An 18,532-nucleotide genomic window follows, 5' to 3' on the forward strand; every position below is an offset into this window, starting at 1 on the left:
CATTTTGAGGCCAAGACTGAGATAGGGTTCTCTGTTTGAGTCCTGTAGAAAATCGCCTCTCAAATCTAGCAATGAGTCCATTTCCTGTGGTAAAACTATTTTAACATCAGGAGTGTCACTCAGGCTTGTGTAGCACTTATGTAGCACTTGTGTAACGCTTGTAATTTGTGCAATGCTTGCATGTTTGATCTTGTTTCACACATGATAGATAAGGGGATTATATTACTTGCTGCATCACTCTAACACCTTGTTCCAGTGAGGCTGTGATCCTTGTGAGGTTATTTGGTGCAAGCAAGAAAGAGCAGTTTTGAAAGTGAATCAGAGATTCATCCAAACCCAGAGAACTGCAATATTTTGACAGCAAGAATTAACTGCCAGTTCAGCAGAAATCCTAAAGCTGAAGCTTACTTGTAGATGCATTTATTTACATAAAAATAAATATGCACAGCTGCAGTATTTGCTTGCCCTGTATCTTCCTCTGCAAGAAAAGTTGGATTTGCTGACCGTCCGTGTTCTCTTCCAGTGGACACAGCCACTGACTGTCTTCACTCTTTGCACCAACAGACAGAATAGTTGGCTACAGACTCCATTTTGCCTCTGAGGGGCTGTGTTCAGAGTCCTCCTAATCCAACCCCACCTTGAAAGGAGGAGTATGTATTCTACATATACTCCTAGGTCCAAGAGCGGCTGGAGAGAAAAGGCAGGTAATCTAGTCCCCCAAAATGTAAACATTTTTTTATTTAATGCCTTTCACTCATCACAAGGTACTTTTTCCCCACCCCCAACCCCCCAAACCAAGATGGCAGCATAAGGCACCGTGTAGACACATGCACAGTCCACATACCATCCACATAAGATTTAAAAACACAGCTATAGTTCTTACCAACAGTCCCATGTGTCCTTATTGTTACTGTACACAACATGATTTTCCCCAGCGATTGTCCTGGAGAAATGAACTCTTAATTTAGAATAGCAGGACTCTCCCCACCCACCCACCCCACCCCAAAAAGCCAGATTAAAAACACAGGTACAGAGCTTAATACCAGAGTAATGAGATTAGTTCATAAATTAAAAAATACAAACAAAAAATCAACAGTTTCACTCTTATTTTCAGAAGGTCCCATGTGATATGATGTACTACGCACAGATCATGCTCACAGACTCTTTACTATGTCCTCTTCCCCTTTTAAAAGAAAACTGACAAGTAGACCCAAGACTTCTAGTGTTTGTTGTTGATGACAAAAAGGCAGTTACAGCTCTGTGCATCCGGCTTAAGCGTGTAACTGCAGGATCCCCAGAGTTATCTGAAGGCTTTTCCACTGTTCAAAGGAAGAAGGACTTGATACAATGTTCTTTGGCTGCAAGTTCTTAGAGGCTTCCACTGAAAGGGTTCTCCTTCAAAAAAAGAAAAACTGCAGTTGCTGTGGGATTTTTTTTTTTAATAAGAAAATGCTGAGGAATAGGCGGAACCGATGTAATAGTTTGAGTGAAGCCCTCACAGTGCTAAGATGTTGGGGTCTGCTACAAATATTCAAGTTCCAAGGCGTGCCGAAGAGCTTCCAGGTCAGCATGACAAGAGATTCTCCAGAATGGCATGTTGTGCTAGAGTGAAACCAAAAGAGGGTTTTTTGTTTTGTTTTGTTTTTGTTGTTGGTGGTGGTTAATACTGAGATGAAAATAAATTTCGTAATTTGCACCCTCAGGAACAGAGCTTTGTACTCAGGCCACTGGGTTGTCATGGTGTCACAGGCAAGGAGGCTCATCTTAGAGAGAAAGGAAGGGAGAAGGGAGTTTCTATTTGCTGATGCATTTCTCCTATGCCGAGAGGAAGGAAAGATCTGCCATAATTTGTGAGTGTCCTGCTTCAGGGATGATGGAGGATGTGGGCAGGCTTTCTGTATGTACTAGACACTAAACTTTACCCTCCTATTTTTTGAGGGGGGCTTAATTAAGAAAGTTTCTAGAATTTAAGTACTCTTAGAAACAATTTTCTTGCCACCTAGTGATGTTTGCCTATAGTAACAAGCTATACAGGAATCAAACTCTCCAGAAAGCATCGTAATCCTATCCTCTAACACAAGGTTCAAAGTTATTCTGTTTGCTGCAAGTGAAAGCCAGTGCATCACAGCCAAGTAAACAATATATTTATCACAAAATGAAGTTATTTAAACTTACAAAAATGTAATACCATACAGAGACAAAATGCTTTCTAACAATTAATTCCCTTTCCAAATTAACTGGAACAATAGGTCATGCTGCATTTCCTGGAAAGGTAGGAACTGGTATTATTGGTCAGATCAATTGTTCATTTAGTGTAACACTGCTGCCTCAGAGAAAGGTGCAATAGGTTTATATGACAATCTGTCCTCAACAAAGTCTCCCAATTCTCATTTTTGAGACACTATCATATGTACTTCTCCTGCCTCCCTGTTCTTCAATTCATATTGTGATAAATCTGAGGTCATGTATACAAATGTCCAAGTTCTAACCAGTCATGCCACTTGATATCCTAGCATCTGGACAAGTCAGCTATCTGTGACCTACTATTAGCTTCTTTATGATATCAAGATCATCTACTGAGAGTTGTAAATATACTGTAGGAAAAAAAAACATCTCTGAAAGAGGACAAGGTTCCAGCTTTTTGTAAGGGCTGTGAAACAAGGGAGATTCAATTAAACAAGGGACCTGAGATGGAAACTGTAATCTGGTAAGGTATAAATGGTACTATCAAAGTCCAGTGCTAACAACATAGCTCCGTAAAGATTAGCAGTAGCTGCAATTGCTGTGGCCACTTTTTATGTGAAAATATCAAAATAATTAGAACTTGCTTTTAAATGTTAAAATCAACTCTTCTAGGTATGTTCTGGTTAGCCTGTGGTTTGAGCTGCATTTGTTTCTTATCCAAAACAATTCAAACAATTTTACTTTAGATCAAAGATACACAGCTTGTACTTGCACTTAGATTTTATGGTAAGATTGTGGTTTTCTTAGCTTCCTCCCAAAATACAGGTTTCTGTACAGGCAGTAGGAATTATGCTGTAACAAAGCCTTAATTGACAAAGTTTATTCCCTTTCTAGTGTGAGAATAATTTCTGAATTTATCACTGTAAACATACTGTTTCTGAATAAATAGCGTAAACAAAGCCTTAAAAAAGAGATGATGCTGATGAAGGGAGAAAATCCTTTTCCAAGTCTACCTACCCGTATAAAAAAAACCTCCAGTGTTTCCAGGTGTTTATTTTACAGAGTGTCTATTGACACTCATCTAATGTTTAAATACAACTCAAGTTTCCCTCTGGTATGTTGCCTATCAGTAAACAAATGCTTCCTTCAAGCTATTCATCAGTGTGTGTAGAGACAGCAAGCAAACACAGACCTCTGAAGTGACTGGAATCCATTGCTCTGCAATTTCACTTTAAGGGGAAGAGTTACTTCCTTCTCCCTTCCCTTCCCCTGGTTATTATTAAACCCCTCCCATTAAATTATCTACTTTTCCTTCTTTAAAGGGAAGAAAACTTGGCCTCCCAGCCTCTCCTGCTGCTCAGCATTTACAGATTTATCACTCATCAGACAGGTGAAGAAAAATGACCCACTAAAAAAAGGAGATATTATCAGTGCTGTCGGCAAAACAGTGAAAGGCTCTTTGCCTGCCCTCTCTCCCCACCTTTTTTTTTTTTTTTTGTATAGAGCTCAGGTGTGTAGAAGCCTTGACTAATGATTGTCATCAATCAAAGGAGGTGACAGCCCAGCAAAGAATGTGCTCTGCTAATGGGAGAGCTGCTTAGGCCAGGAAACACAAGCAAGAGGGCTCTTGAAATCCTGCCTATATGAGCCCACTGAACCTTTCCACATCTTCATACTGCCAGGGAGTCTCGTGGCCTTTGATGCAGTCATGTTCACTGACCCACTACCTTTGAAGTACGGCACTGGGCTGTCAAAAGCAGCAGGCTATTATCACTTCATTCCCAGTCATGCATTCTGGACTCATCTCTGAGGATGCCTTAACCCTTCACGAACTAGAGGACCCTCTGCAAATTTGAGCAGTTTTCAAAGGGGTAGGATTTGTTGTTTTATTAGCAAGGCAAAATAGGAAATGAAAACTGTGGCACTTCAATTCTCATGTCATACAATTTAGTTGATATATGTGACTACTTTCTGTCTTCAGTTGTTCCTCTCCATATCTTGCTACCATTCTTGTGTTTCTCTGATACACTGACATCATTTGTGCATGGCAGAAGGTACTCCCTGCTGTAACTCTAAATCACATTTTTTCCTCGTAAATCATTGTAACCAGAACATGGGCTTTGGTCTTCTTAAATTTTGCTTGTACTTCCTCCGAGCTCCCCCCATCTTCTCTCCTCGTACAGCCTACTGAAAACAAAGAAGCTTCAACTGGTCCCTGAAACTTCAATTCCTGTTTCAAATGGCTGTAGAACTCAATTGGATGCAAGGGTTAGTCCATTTAATTATTTCTACGTCTACCTATGCCAGTGGGCCAAATCCATTCATCAAGCATGAAATGTTACAAACTGTGGGCTTATCATTCCTGACCATACTGCTGTCAGAGTTTTTGTTCTACTCCAAATTCAGTATACCTTCCCAATTTCATTTTGCTTGTGAAATTAATCACATTGATCAATAAATCATTAATATAGGCAGCAGCTCAGTACTAGTCCTTTTGGTAGTTACTGTAATGATGTTATGCCCTGCAACCTCACTGAGTCATAAATAGAGGTGTGCACACATACATGTTCTAATAGACCATTCAAAACTAATTCCAAGAATTTGGACTTCACAAAACAAAAATAACAACAACAACAAAACAGCTATAGATCAGAAATTTACCCTGCTTGCTCATCTGAGATCACACACTGGAGTTTTCCTTTTCTTGTGTTTAAAGCCATCTTTATTAAGCAAGAATGATTCCTGGAACACATGACAGAGCAACTACCTGAAAAATTTCACTAACTGCCAAGGTGGAGGGAGAATTTACAGTATGAAATTGCTCACATGGTTGCTAAGCACTTTGCATATTAAGAAATTAGACCAATTCTGAACTGTTTCAAATGGAGGGAGCTTCATTAAATGCTTAAGTAAAGAAAGAGCCATTGAAATTAAAATGTGGAAGAATCCAGGATGGCATCCACAAACTGTACCTTTTTTGCTCCCTGTTCCTCTTCAACACCATCTCCTATTACAATGTACACAGCTTTCCTTCCAAACCTTTGCATTATTCTTTCAAAACAGCTTTCTTTCCCTGAGAAACAGAAGAGAAGATGCATATTTTATCTGTACACATACAGCAAGTGGGGCTGACATTCAGGTACTGGAACTGAAGTTGGAACCTAATTGAACTTGCTGCATTCCTCATTTTCTTTAGAAATTAGAACCCAACTTAATCTTCATCTGAGATGGATTCTTTCCGTGTCATGAAAGCTACTAGCACTTTCTTTATCAGCTGAAGACTTCTAAGTGCTGCAAGTTTTCTGTAAGCTTTGTGACTCTGATGAACTGCTTAGACTGGCCATTGGTGTAATGATACGATGCTCATCATTTTCAGTTTTGAGAGCCCTCTTCTGTTTGTTCATGAAAAAGCAAACCTCAAAAGTTCAAACACTTATACCAAAAGGGACAGAAAACAAAGCAAAAAAACCTCCAAGCCAACCCTATCAATATTTATTAACTCTCACAGCTTCATAAAACTCATTCAGCACACTTGACTCCAGCAAGAGCAACAGGATCCAAACAGTGATCCAAAAGTGTTTCTGTAACAGGTCCAACCAGACTGCCTTCCTTCTAGCTGGGTGCAGTTGAAGACCCGACATACTGTAGATGCTCCACAGGGTGGATATTTTTCAGACTTATTCCCCCACAGAGATGCTTGGGAAGACTTGATTTTTTGTAGTCTGTACTAGCTTAAGTGTGGGCAGTCAGGATGCAAATCGCAGATGTGTAAACATGGAGCTAGAATGAAAGTTCACACATTGCTTGTTGCAATCAGGTTGGGTGGATGTGCCTGACTTAGGGACAAAAATTCAATCTATCTTTGGTGAGGCCTAAGTTACTTTGCTCTTACCTGTTTTTGTTGCACTGTAAATGTTTTCAATGGGGAAGACAGTGCCCAGGCCATAGAGAAGAACTTTTGCAAGAGCTGGTATAAGCTGAGTTGTGGTGACCAACACATTCACACAGTTAGGCCTAGAAAACAAAAGTTAGTAGACATGGCAATACATGTTTCTCTCTTTTACTCTAAACTGAAAGATGTCAGGAAGCAAACCTTTCTTGCACATGGAAGTTCCCCAGCCAAGGGGAATTATGGAGCTAGAGGGATTATGCAGCTAGAGGCAGGTAATCTTAGTACTGGTATTGTCTCTTTAGCAATTTAATAGAACGAAAAAAATATAAATCAGCAGCAGTGATGCAGCCTTACTGCACACATGCCAGGATCTATTTTGCAGGAATTTAAACACTATCTAGGTAATGGCCATGCTTTCGTTCTTTGAGTGAACGTGTTGAGGGATAGAAGGGCCCTTTCCTTCTCTCGTAAATCTGTGCACAGGAAAAGTGTACTGCAGATGAGGCAGTCATGGAAAGGCAAGAAATAAGGGCTGGTTTTTCTTTTGCTCAGTTCATCATCTCAAGCTAACCCCAACAAGTCTGACAAACATGTGCAGACAGGCCTCCCACAAGTTTGGCCAGCAAAGTCCTATAAATGTGTCTCAATTTGTTTAGAGGGGGAAAAAAAAGGGAAGCAAAGGAGATCCTGGATCAAGCCTGTAGGCAATTCTTTAAGCTGTTCTTACCGGGAATGTATCAAATTCAGCGCCTTCAGAGCATGTGTGAGCCAGAGATCAGTCAGCGCTTCAAGTTCTGCTCTTAACTGCAGCCAGGTTTCCCTCTTAGGAGCTCCTATTAAACCTGTAGGCAGGGAAAGCATCTTTGCAGAAGCACAAAAAGAGAGCTGCGTGGCTTTGCATGTAGTATGCCAAAGACCTCCTCGCTGTGTTCTGAATCCTGCCTCTCCTAGTGCCCTTCTCTTGGCCCCGGTGCAGGCTGCTCCCCTTTGCCCAAGGCCACATCACTGCAAGGTTCTGCCCTGAGGTCCATAAGCCCAGACTGCAACACACGCCTGTGCTACTAGAGCTCAGCTTCCTTCCTCTCTGAGGGAGCGGTATCAGTCACCCGCAGTCTGCAGGACCACCTTAAAACATCTTGGAGTTAACACAGAGCTCATATGGGAAATGAGCAAGAGGACAAAAGAGCCGTGTACAGGGGCTGATGTCCTGAGCTGAGAGGCAGCTGGAGCCAGGAAGGTGTTGTTTTTTTTTTTCACTCCTGAAAAAGCCGTGCACCATTTCTAGTAAATGTGGGAGGGTATTCCTCCAACAAAACAACAACAATAAAAAGTCTGTGTTTTACCAATTCTTAGTTTTACTTCTTTCTTGTCACAGACCTGTCATTGAAGTTCTAAAAGAGAATCAGAGCAACCTACTGGAAGAACTGCCTGAAACTAGCTGAGATGAAAGATCTCAGGGCATCCTGATATCTGGTGGTATTGCTTTAGGGGAGTTAAAAGCAAGTAGTTATGTTTTCAGACAGAAATCAGCCGTGTGTTCTTCTGTGGGGAAAAAAAAAAAAGCCTATTTAGTTTTGAACTGTTTGCTTGCTTACTAGACATTTTGGAAAATTTGAGGTTGCTCTCTGGCCAAAATAATAATAAAGCCCATGCTCGGACTTCAGTCCTTCTCCAACTATTAAACCAAGTATTGTAGCATATCTCCTAAAAATCTCATACTGAATCCTCATTTAAGAATGACTGCTGAAACACTTGCTCAGCTCAGTGTAAAATATTCTTATCACAGTGCTCTCTACACCTCCTCTACAGCATGCTTCTAGCAGGGTCAGAAGTATTTGAGATGATGAAAGGCATGCTTCCTGCCTGGCAGTAAATACTCACCCCCTACATTGTTTTTGTAGGTGTTGTACATCTCTTTCACCCGGCGGTAGCGGAATGCTAATTTCCTCATCCAGTCAACTCCCCCGTGAACGCCTGAGCCCAGACATAGATTTGCACTGGCAGTTGAACTGTGAAAGCCATCTGCAGAGAAGTTATATGTGCTGGGAGAAGGAGGAGGGAAGGGGAGAGGTCATTATAATCACAGTCTATACAGTGCCAGCAGGGAGCGGAAACAATTGAAAAGTGATGTGGAGTCAAGTGGCAGCAGAGATGTACACAGCACACGCTGTACAGCCATGGAGTTCATCCTTGCTGCCTGCTCTCACTCACCCACGTGCCCCAGAAGGGCACGTGCCACCCTGTCTAATGCTCATTTCTACTGTGTAACTTTTCCGTGTGCAACTAGAACCAAAAGATTTGAAAGGGCATTTGTGGCCTGTTATTTTTCTTTTACTTGAATGATTTATTTCCAGGCTAGGGAATCAGCCTGGTTACCAGACCCATGATCCCACAAAGTCATTAGCCTCATCTCTGAAAACAGTGACAACTAGCACAAATATAAGCAAATGTTCTTACTGTAAACAGTAAAGGTTATTTAGCACTTCCTGTAAGTTCTGAGGTTCTCTGGACTACAAAACATCTGACTGTCCTCAGGTCACTGAAAATCCTTACCTGCCTCTCATCCAGGCTGCTAAGCTACAGAAATAGTCAAATCTTAAAGAATTTTTCTGGCTGCTTGGCTATATTGTTAAACATCCACTGAACACATTAATCAAGAAAAAAAAAAAAAGAAATTAACTAAATGAGCCTTAAATGCCTGCACTGTGTAAAGCTTTTTAAACAAAAACTGAATGAAAACTTCAAAGCAACTCCAGGGTAATTACCACCATGGGTGGGTGGCAGTTCCACCAGCATTCTAAACTGACAATGTCTTGGAAGGCAGCAAGCCTGTCTTCTTCCAGGTGTTTTTCCCTGTCTTGAGCCCGCATTGATGCACTTCTCTTTGTACTAGTGCAAGCATTTCTTCAGCACTGAGGTGCATCAGATCAGGGAACTGTTCCAGTTAAAAGACAATAGAGCTTAAAAACAAGCAAAGAAGTTGCTTTTCAGCTGGATCAATTCCCTGAGAATATGGCTGGGGGCGGGCTATGGAGCAGCTCACGTTATCCTAAAATGTTTGCTGGATGGCAGTGTCAGGGTGGGTATCAGAGCTTCAGCAGAAGGCAGACTGGGCTGCAGCTGAAGAGGGCAGCTGCACTCATGGGACACAGTCTGCTGGGTCAGGTCACAGACCCAGTGTAGTCAGACAAACTGAACCAGAGCAAGGGAAGAGACAGAAATGCTCAGTGACACAGACCTAGCATTCCTTGGCTGCAGCTTGAAGCCAGCTCAGCTTAATGTGCTTCTGGTACCTCACTGGGGCAGTAGCCAGTGCCTCTGCATTCACATCCTGATTTACTACGCAGTAATTTCCCCTTCTTGAGAGCCCTGAGGCCAATTTATTTCAGTATTAGAGCATCCAGATAAGTTTAACATGCTTAACGTATTTCAGTCAGCTCAACTTCATATCCCGCACAGACAAACCATAAGCATGAGAAGTATTTTTGAAACAACTGAAACCACTTAGGCAGGGGCTTTTCACAGGATTCATGATACACTATTAGCTTACAGCTTTTGTTGTTGTTGTTCACTCGAAGTAAGTGCACTGACTGAGATAAAACCCAAATTATTATTTTAATCAATGCCTGAATATGTATCCGGACTCGCCTGCTTACAAGCCACTGGAGCCAAAGGACCAAAATATGCATGTGCCATTTCTGTGCATTACAAAGCACAAACCTTCAGCAAAAAATCTTTTGAGTGTTCTCTACAGAAGAAGGCTCTTCCAGAAGACCGTTCCACTGTTTTCTATGCAGTTTCTGCACCAATTTCTCATAACAACCATCCACAAAAGCACAAACTAAAGTTTTGTAAGAGCTCTGCATATCTTGTTCTTGCACCGATTACAGTGACTGCAAGCAACACTTTGGGAAAGGTAAATGTAATTGTACAAAAATAGTTTTTATGCACATGATTAATGAACTTAAACAGGCAATATTAATAGTTGGTGCAGTTTGGGTGTATGTTTACACCAGTGACAAGGCTGTGCCTTTGGCAAGGTCCACAATCCTTACGAGTAAGCCCATTTATTACAGATTGGGCAGTGGGAAACCTTTCAGTCTGGTTTTGAAATGGTTTGGCTACACTTGGGCCAACTGGCTGGCCAAATCATATTGGAAACCAGTGTAGTCCGAGCAAAGTTCAACCTAATTTTAAACATAATTCCTAGAATGGTTCAAAGCTGAGCAAGGTCAGGGCTTGACAGTAGGCACAGGCAAATTAATGTGTGAACAGCAGCTCTGTACTTCTCCTGTGTGTTTAATAACTGCAGACAGCATGGAGCCAGGAAGGGGAGAGGGCACATGGCCGAGGAAGTTTTTTTACAACACTGACCATCCCCCTGCTATTTTCAAACAGCTGGGGACTACCTGGCCTGCAGCTTCCACCCGGAGGTCCCATACCTTAGATCTTGACCATTATCATCTGACGATACATCATCTATGTGGATCTGGTCACAGTCCTGAGAAGTGTATGAAAAAAAATACATCAGTACGTAAATACTTTGAAAATACATTTTAAAGAACACTTCATGTAATGAAAAATGACTTTAATGCTAATGCCAAGAGAAAATCTTACACGCTGCCAATACTGTCTAGTACAGTATAGCCAGCTAATTGTTACAAACAGTATTACACAGCACTTGCACAAATAACTAATTGTATGTGAGACCAGCTGTTATCTAAAGGCACAACAGTTCCTTAATAATACAGTAAGTGAAACTCCTTCCTATGCAGACAGGAGAGAGAGAGAGGGGCTTGTCTTTTAGCCAGGAAGACTGTGTTTTGCAAACGTTGTTATACATGGTAAGGCACAGATTTGGCAGCCTCTCCCACTGTGACAGTACTGCTTTGGACAGAAGGTGTATCCCCACATAATTACAAGGGGAGATCTGGCTCACAGAAACTTCCAGAGACACCTGTCCTGCTGGTGCTTTCCCAGGGCATACTGAGGGGGTTCAGCTTCCTTTGATGTGCAGGGAAGCACTGAAAAAGGCACCCTTTCATAGCCCCATACCACAGAGTTAAGAAATAATGTGTCAGTAATGAGGAAATCTATGGACAGGAAAATTAACCAGAAGGTATACTTAGAGCTCAGCCTGCATGAAGTACGTACTCGAGATCTTATCTTGCAAAATTCTTCATTGTTTCAATCATAGAGGCCCTGCCTCAAAAACTTGAGAAATGTTGTTTCTATTGTTCCCTTCCTAGTCTTAACACCATCATTAGAGAGAAAAATCTGTAAGCTTCTCCCTACCGCCTTAATCTCTTTTCTCTATGATCCTTGTAGGTAACGAGAAAACAGAAAGCCTTCAAGCTGGCAAACACTACCCTTTGTTCTGGCTGATTTTCAATAAAAGTAAAAGCACAGTTGATGTAAGGAGACTGAAGTCAGAACAACTACAGCTAAGGTGCAGTTATCCTTTACCATGACAGTATTTTATAAACCACACAATCACCTACCTTACATAATTATAGGTTTTATGAATTACTTTAAATTAGCCCATTCAAAAAAGAAAAAATCCCCAAACAAGTAACTAAGCTTGATATCAATGGCAAAATGTCACACATTGTTCCTGCCCATAATCATGACATTTTCTGCAGAACTTGTTTTACATAATTCTCAAGAAGTTATCCAATTTTATCTTGTTCTTGTCTCCTCAATCCTCTTCATCAACGTATCACTGAGGTGTATACTCTGTATAACTGGAGCCAAGTAACTGAATTGCAGATTTCTGCTGGCACCTCTCTCTCTTCCACTCACTGTCATTTTTTTAAGCCCCCCTCCCCATAGCTGTTGTGAGCCATGCTGAGATAATATTGATGCAGCCCACTCCATTTCAGTTGTGTGATGCGGGGCATTAAGTCAAGGGAAAGGTATTTGTGGAGGGATCTGTTTTTCTCATTTGTGAATGAATTGTTCTGTACACTGAAGTGTGACAACAGTAGCTATCACATTTCTGACTTAATAAAATACCATGACACTTGGTGAGACGCTACCTCATAGTCCGCCGGCTGAGCCTATCATGTTACTGGGTAAAACACAGGGAAGCTGGTTAAAGCAAGAATGTGGACCGTGTTTTACTACTTGGTTACGAGACTAATTTTTCATTCTCGCAGAATTTCCTTGAGATCTTAGTGAGTGGGGAATCAGGGCAGGATATCTGGGCTGCTGAAAAGAAGGTCCAGATTGTCTGAATGGAAGTCTGCAATGGAAAACCCAGTTTCCACATCTGCTGACTTTTAAAAATGATACTCCAGGATCTCAGAGGTACGTGATCTGTTGCACGTGCAACCTGTAACTGAGTCAAACGTGTAAGACCTAGTCAATCCTCCAAGCTCCTGGAACGGAACTGTTCTTACTGTTGTGACATCTCCAGGCCAGTCAGTGATACACAATCTGCCTCCAGATGGTACCAAACCCTTGAACCCACAAAGAAACGTGCCTGAGTTAGCGCAGCTTTGAAATGGTACCACAGGCTTGGAGAAAGCTTCTGCTGTCTCCTTGTGAAATACAAGCTGGTTCTGAGGATGCATGGAGAAACTCCTTCAGTTACTACTTATGCTCTCTCTGCATATTCTCTAGGTATGGCTCTTGCACATGCAGAAACAGCTTGCAGACACACAGGTTGTCAATTTTTGTATCAGTACTGTGTTAGATAATTTTAAAAAACATCACATGAATTCATTGACCACTTGAGCTTGCAACCCTTGTTAAGGTGGGGATAGGGGGTTAACAGTTCCCAGACCAGGAAACCTCCAGGGACAGCTCTGAAAGGCAATAACCTGTAAACACACTAATCCCCTTGTTTGCTAATTCCTCATCCCCTTGTCGGTCCTGCTGTCCTTCACACCTTTTTTTAAAGTGCTAGGCAACAATATCTCCAGAGGGAGGATGAAATGTACTATTTTCTAGCTTGTGTTGCACTGTGAACAAAAGGAGTCTGGGAGAAAAAGCACAACCCTGAAAAGCTCAGAGTCCATATTTGAGATTCACCATGATCTGTAACCTTGGCCAGTTCCTATTCTCCCTGATTTCCCAAAAAGGGAACAAAGAGTGAGAATATCTCCTTTCAAGTGTATTTACCCATATAGTCTACAGTGTGATCAGAGCCCTTTATAGGCCACACCTTGTATGGCCTGTGTTTGCAGACAGTAGGGATCTAACCTGCCTGTACTGCAACTGGAGTCAGAGGTGATGTGTCCAACAAGCACCTAAGTGCTACATGAGTAGGTGAATTAGTGTGGTAAACCCCCAGATTTATAATTCGAAAATACGGCTCAGCAAACACACACCTCTCGCTTGCCTGGGTTGTGCTTCTAACAGCCTCCAGAATGGGGCAATACTTGTGTGGCTGCATGCCCTCAAAGCTGCCCTTGTCAAGGTTTGGCACCTTCATTCCTCGTTACACGGCAGTCACGCCATTAAGCTGTGTTTTAATAAGTATCGACTCTCCTCCTGCCCGAATCTGCTGAAAATAAATCCATCTTCTAAGTTCTACTACTCAAGAGTTAACTTGCTAGCAGAGAATCCCTTTCTGTAAGAAGACCAGAAGTATTTGGTAAGAGTCTAGGCCTAGGGCATCTCCATTCGCCCACCTGCCCTGGGAACTGGTCATCAGACTCCTGCTATCCTGAGGGCTGGGGGTCAATCTCGTGGGAAATGGGCCTCTGCTAGGCTGCAGCACCAAGAGAGGATGGGCTGTAGCAGCTTATTTGAATGGATCTGCTGGTTCTACTTTTCACACACGTCCAAAATTCCCCTTCTCTGGCATAGCAGGAAAAACGCTTCCAGGCAATGTATCCAGGAAGCAGTTGCCTGAATCCCACCCAGGAAGACCCTGAAAACATGTAAAACCCTGGCCAACAACAGGGTGCCAGGCAGCAGGATGGCACTGCGTGTGGTTCAAGGCCATGGCACAAGTGAGGAGAGGGCAGAGTAACAGTGGCCTGGCTCCTGTGCTCATTTGGCAGTTTTACAGAAGCTCTGAAAATGCCTGCAATTTATTCATCTGTCATCCACTGAGCTGACAGCCTGCATCAACTGCAGTAATTCATTCTCTTGATTTTGTTAGTTTTCAATGTAAGAACAGCAAAACAAAGGGCTGCCTAGTTTTCTTGGACAAGTTGACAGTGTGTTGCCATAGAGGAAAGCCCTACTGCTCTCTCCCATCTTGCTGAAACATTTAAAGAGGTATGATGTGCCACAGCCTGATAGCATTATTTCTGCATAAGGCAAGAATCACGTGGCTTTGATAGAAAAAAAAGACTATTTCCAGTTCAGGCCCCTCACTCAGAATTTGAAGCCAATTTTTTGCTAGGCTGTTCAGTCACAGCCTTACCAGGCTAATGAGGATTACACAAATGCTAGCAAGGACTGTGCGAACCTTGCTGTATCTTTGGGCAAATGATTTATCCTCATCAGGCATTTTCTAGGAATATTTCAACAAAGCTTTATACCCTGGCAGCACCTTCTGCTCTGCACAGCACTGAAAACTGCAAACAGCATAATAAACCAGTCCCCTGTTGCTAAAACAAGGTAATAATTGATTTTTTTGTCCAACCTGCCTCTCTGGTGTGGAGCGATGACATTCCCTCTCCCTCACAATTATCCCCCAAGCTGAGGCAGCCGTACTTTAGCTGCTTCAGTATGCTGGGCACCCCCAAAATGCCTGAACTTGGCTATGGATTTATGCCAGAGAAATGTTTTGCTATGTTTAATATTTCCTAACAAGAGTATTGTTATACATATATTATATATATATATATATATATATATGCTTTAGTACTGAACAGTGTGACTATCCTACCGCTTTCTGTTACAGCTTCTTTCACCTGGCCCCAGCACAGAATATGGTCAGAAATGGTTTCAGCCCTGTACAGTTTTAGCTTATTTTGTGTTACACAGGTCAGCGTTATGCCACATGATGGTGCTAATGTATATGGTAATCTTTGTGGGTCTAGAACTGAATCAGCTTCTGTGCTTTTTTTTTTTTAAATCTATTTTTTCTCAAGAATATCATTCACTGTGTCTTTTTCAAGCCTAGCACTTGGTGATGTACAACCCTTAAATACCACTTCGTGAACGCTCAAGCCTGACTTTCATTTACCATTCAAAATCAAGGAGTAGGATGGCTAATGAACAGAGATGGATGACTGTTTTTGCAAGTTCGGCTTCTGTTCTTGGAAAGCAAAATTTTGTAAAGGACATTCACCTCTTTTGAATCTTCCCTCATCCATCACTTTAATTACTGAAACGCTCAGCTAAAATCAAAACACCTTGGTTTGACTTCGGTTTGAAAAAAAAAGGTTAGTTTGTTTCACTTGTCAAGCGTGAATCAAAAGGGAAGACTGAAAAAACAGATAATTCTCAGTAAGCAAACCCCCAGATTTTAAGGAGACAGGTGGCAGGAAAGCAGGCACCTCCTGTAATGTGTGGAGGAACACAGCGCAATTAAGCAGTGAAGGAATCAGAAGTTCTCACTGAACTCATCAGGCACAGAAAAAGTTCTCTCATTTTATCCAGCACAGAAACAAATCCTTCATTTCTCCAGTGAAGAGAAAGTCCACAGAAACCTGCCAAGGGATGTCAGAATTTTTTCCTCCAAACTCCTCCAAGCAGTACTCTGACTCCAAGGTGCCCACAGCACAAACCCATCCTACTCACTGTAGGTGACTCATTCAGATCGTTTCTACTGATTGCAAATTAAAACAACTTTTCCTCAGCACTATACAGCTGTTTCTCAGCTGGTGACAGAATTTTGCTTGCATGACTTTGTTTGGATTTCACCATATATTCAGAAGGATTTTCACTTTGTGTAAGGAAGGCATAGCCAGATCATAATAATCTGCCATAATGCAGACAAGGAGGAATTTTTCCTCTTGGTCTTTCATGTAGAAACTCACATAGTTTCATCCTGCAATGTGTCTGTGCTTGAGCAGACCTCCTGCTCTGCCTCTGTGTGCAGAACAGAGCTTCCTCAAGAACAGAGACCGTTTTTAAAATCTCTGCATTGCATCATAGCTAATTGCTACCTGCCCCATAGGATCTATGCTAATTTAGCTTAATAAAATTATTAAATAGCAAATTTCTGGAGAAGCAGCAGTAATGTCCTCATTATTAGATTTAGTAAAACTGCCAAAAGCCATCATTGTTACTGTGTATTTAAAAAAAAATTCCTTAACAGAATGAAGATGTCAAAGGGACATCGTAAAGTATGCTTCCAATAAACCATCTAAGGCCCATTTCTTTGGGGTCAATAATGAAAGTTTCTTGGCCAGAAAAACAAGTTTGTAGAGCAGATGCAAATGATTAGAAAGAAAGATGCTAAATAAAATAAGCAGCAACATACCTCCAGGTCATTAAAGAACAGATGTGTATCTGCAAGGTTGAAGATCATTTCTTCCATCATAAGACCTATCCGCACAGACGTTGTAGTGTCCTGTTGGGATAGAATCATTTTTTTTTTTTCATTCATTTCATTTTTTTTTTGGGGGGTGGGAGGTCTTAGACACAGGATCTACACATTCCTTTTTCTGAAGATACGGTCATTAAAGTCATTTAATTTCCCAAGTGTATCTTAGCATGATTTTCCCATCCCTTTTTTTTTCTTTTTTCTCTACTAGATAATCAGTTTCTGTTCTCTGAAGGATGGATATGGCTCACCTTATGCATTTCAGCCTGTACATTCAGATGAGTTTAACAAGAACATTTAAACACCTGAGGCTGTATAAGAATTGCTTCAGTAGGTTGGACCAAGAAGTAATTTCCAATAGCATCAGTACAGAGCAGCTAAGGGACAGTTATGAACAACAGAGCCCACAGAGGGTGATTCTTTCCAGACTCTGTCCTTTGAATCAGCCGTAAGAGGCCAGCATTATTCTTTACACATGAAAGTAGACGTTTAATGTCAAGCAGCAACACAATGAGCAGAATCTGAAAACAGAGCCCACGAGTTCAAACATAAACTATCTTTCTCTAAAGCGTGCAATCTGCATCTCGGCATGCTTGGGTTAGGTCTTTACTACCATGCTAACTCGGGTGATGAGCACAGAGCAGGGCAGAAAGACAGACGTGTCGTTCCCACATCAGAGCCCACTGTGTGGCACAGTATCTACTGGCCTTGGTAGCTCAAGTGCACGTGGAGATGCAAGAGCAGCCACGCTGGTGCAAAGCTCTTCCATCTCTGCTGAAGGTGTCCACTTATTTAACAGTACCAGCAGAGTTAAAACAATCCCATCCTCCCATGCAAATCCAATTATAGCAGGATAAAATGCTTGTCCAACTCTGACTATTCTTGCTCCGGACAGGACATGCTCTGCAGTGGCATAAAGCTTACTTGCAGAGCCAGAGATGTTGTACTGGCAGTTACACCCAAATAGCTACATCAATTTATAAAATAAAGACAAAACAAGATAGCTCATCAAAATGTTGGATCAGTCCATATGCCATTTGAGCTGCTGTTAGAAATGGTGACATGCACTTGATGCTCCTGCCTGCATGGACTGACTGCTTCACCCTTTGCTTGTTCTGCAATTTTCTTGTATCAGCAGTTCATCCAGGTCTGGGTCCAACTTGGCCCTAACTTGACCCCAGACAGGGTCCCAAACTGCTTCCTTAAAGGGAAGAGCAAGAAAACGATGCAGAAACTCTGTCTGCGTACAGAATTATGAAAACATACTTTTTCATGAATAAAAGAACATGAAAACACACATGCCAGCAGCTCTAAAACAGCTCCTATACATTTTAAGCACCTGTGAAGTTTCTAACATCCTGCTCCTACCAAAATCAGTGACAAAACAAGTACACTCCTGTGCAGGACTGCACTGCCTGCAGCTCTAACCAGGATGTCCCAAGCAATATGGACCTCCTGTGTGCTTAGTTGATTTACTTTAGAAAATGATTTTTTTCCCTGTTCCTTGCTACCCAGCTAAGACACCACAACTGCCCGTGAGGGGGTCACCACTTCATTTCCCCGCTAAGTCGCAAGCGCCAGCTTCAATCAGACCAAAGCAGCCGGGCTGACTGTTTGGCCAGGAAAGCCACTTGCGGACAATCCCGTGTAGAAATGACTGTTAATGGCTGACTGCATGTGTGCAGCAAATCCACTTGGTCCCTCGTGCTGCCCCTGTGGATGGGTAAAGGGGCCACTGGGCTCCTACAGCTCTTGGCGTACTGCTTCAAAGCTGCTTCCTAGGCACTGGGTACAGCCCCAGGGATCTGATGCGCTGAAATACAACCAAGTGACATGCTGTACCCAGCCTGGTGCACTACAGTATTGAACAAGCCTCAGCCACTTTTCCACGTCTCCTTCCTCAAACAACTGACCTTGTTCCTAAACTCACAACAAAAGCACAGACATGTTCTGAGGCAGACTACGTCTCTAGCAGAAAAATTTATTATTCATTCAGATATATT

The 18,532-nt window shown here is 42.0% G+C and overlaps 1 protein-coding gene across 17 annotated transcripts in view; it reads right to left on the reverse strand.

The window, feature by feature from the left end:
- Window positions 1-404: 404 nt before the first annotated feature.
- EYA2 (EYA transcriptional coactivator and phosphatase 2) overlaps window positions 405-18,532 on the reverse strand; it is a 99,562-nt gene continuing 81,434 nt past the window's right edge. For 3 of the 17 annotated variants that reach the window (XM_035548530.2, XM_035548534.2, XM_035548533.2), the window contains exons 10-16: window positions 16,467-16,556; window positions 10,519-10,577; window positions 7,958-8,118; window positions 6,804-6,918; window positions 6,077-6,198; window positions 5,157-5,257; window positions 405-1,602 (exon numbers count right to left, since the gene is read on the reverse strand). In XM_035548530.2, coding sequence (XP_035404423.1) covers window positions 1,522-1,602; window positions 5,157-5,257; window positions 6,077-6,198; window positions 6,804-6,918; window positions 7,958-8,118; window positions 10,519-10,577; window positions 16,467-16,556 — 729 coding nt within the window. In that variant the 3' untranslated portion in view covers window positions 405-1,521. Of the gene's footprint in view, window positions 4,372-4,414; window positions 5,258-5,749; window positions 5,965-6,076; window positions 6,199-6,803; window positions 6,919-7,957; window positions 8,119-10,518; window positions 10,578-16,466; window positions 16,557-18,532 lie in introns of those variants that run through there. The other 14 variants (XM_050714115.1, XM_035548528.2, XM_035548524.2 and 11 more) reach the window with 10 other exon arrangements.

This window comes from Cygnus atratus, chromosome 16 (genome assembly GCF_013377495.2).
Source record: "Cygnus atratus isolate AKBS03 ecotype Queensland, Australia chromosome 16, CAtr_DNAZoo_HiC_assembly, whole genome shotgun sequence".
Taxonomy (NCBI): domain Eukaryota; kingdom Metazoa; phylum Chordata; class Aves; order Anseriformes; family Anatidae; genus Cygnus; species Cygnus atratus.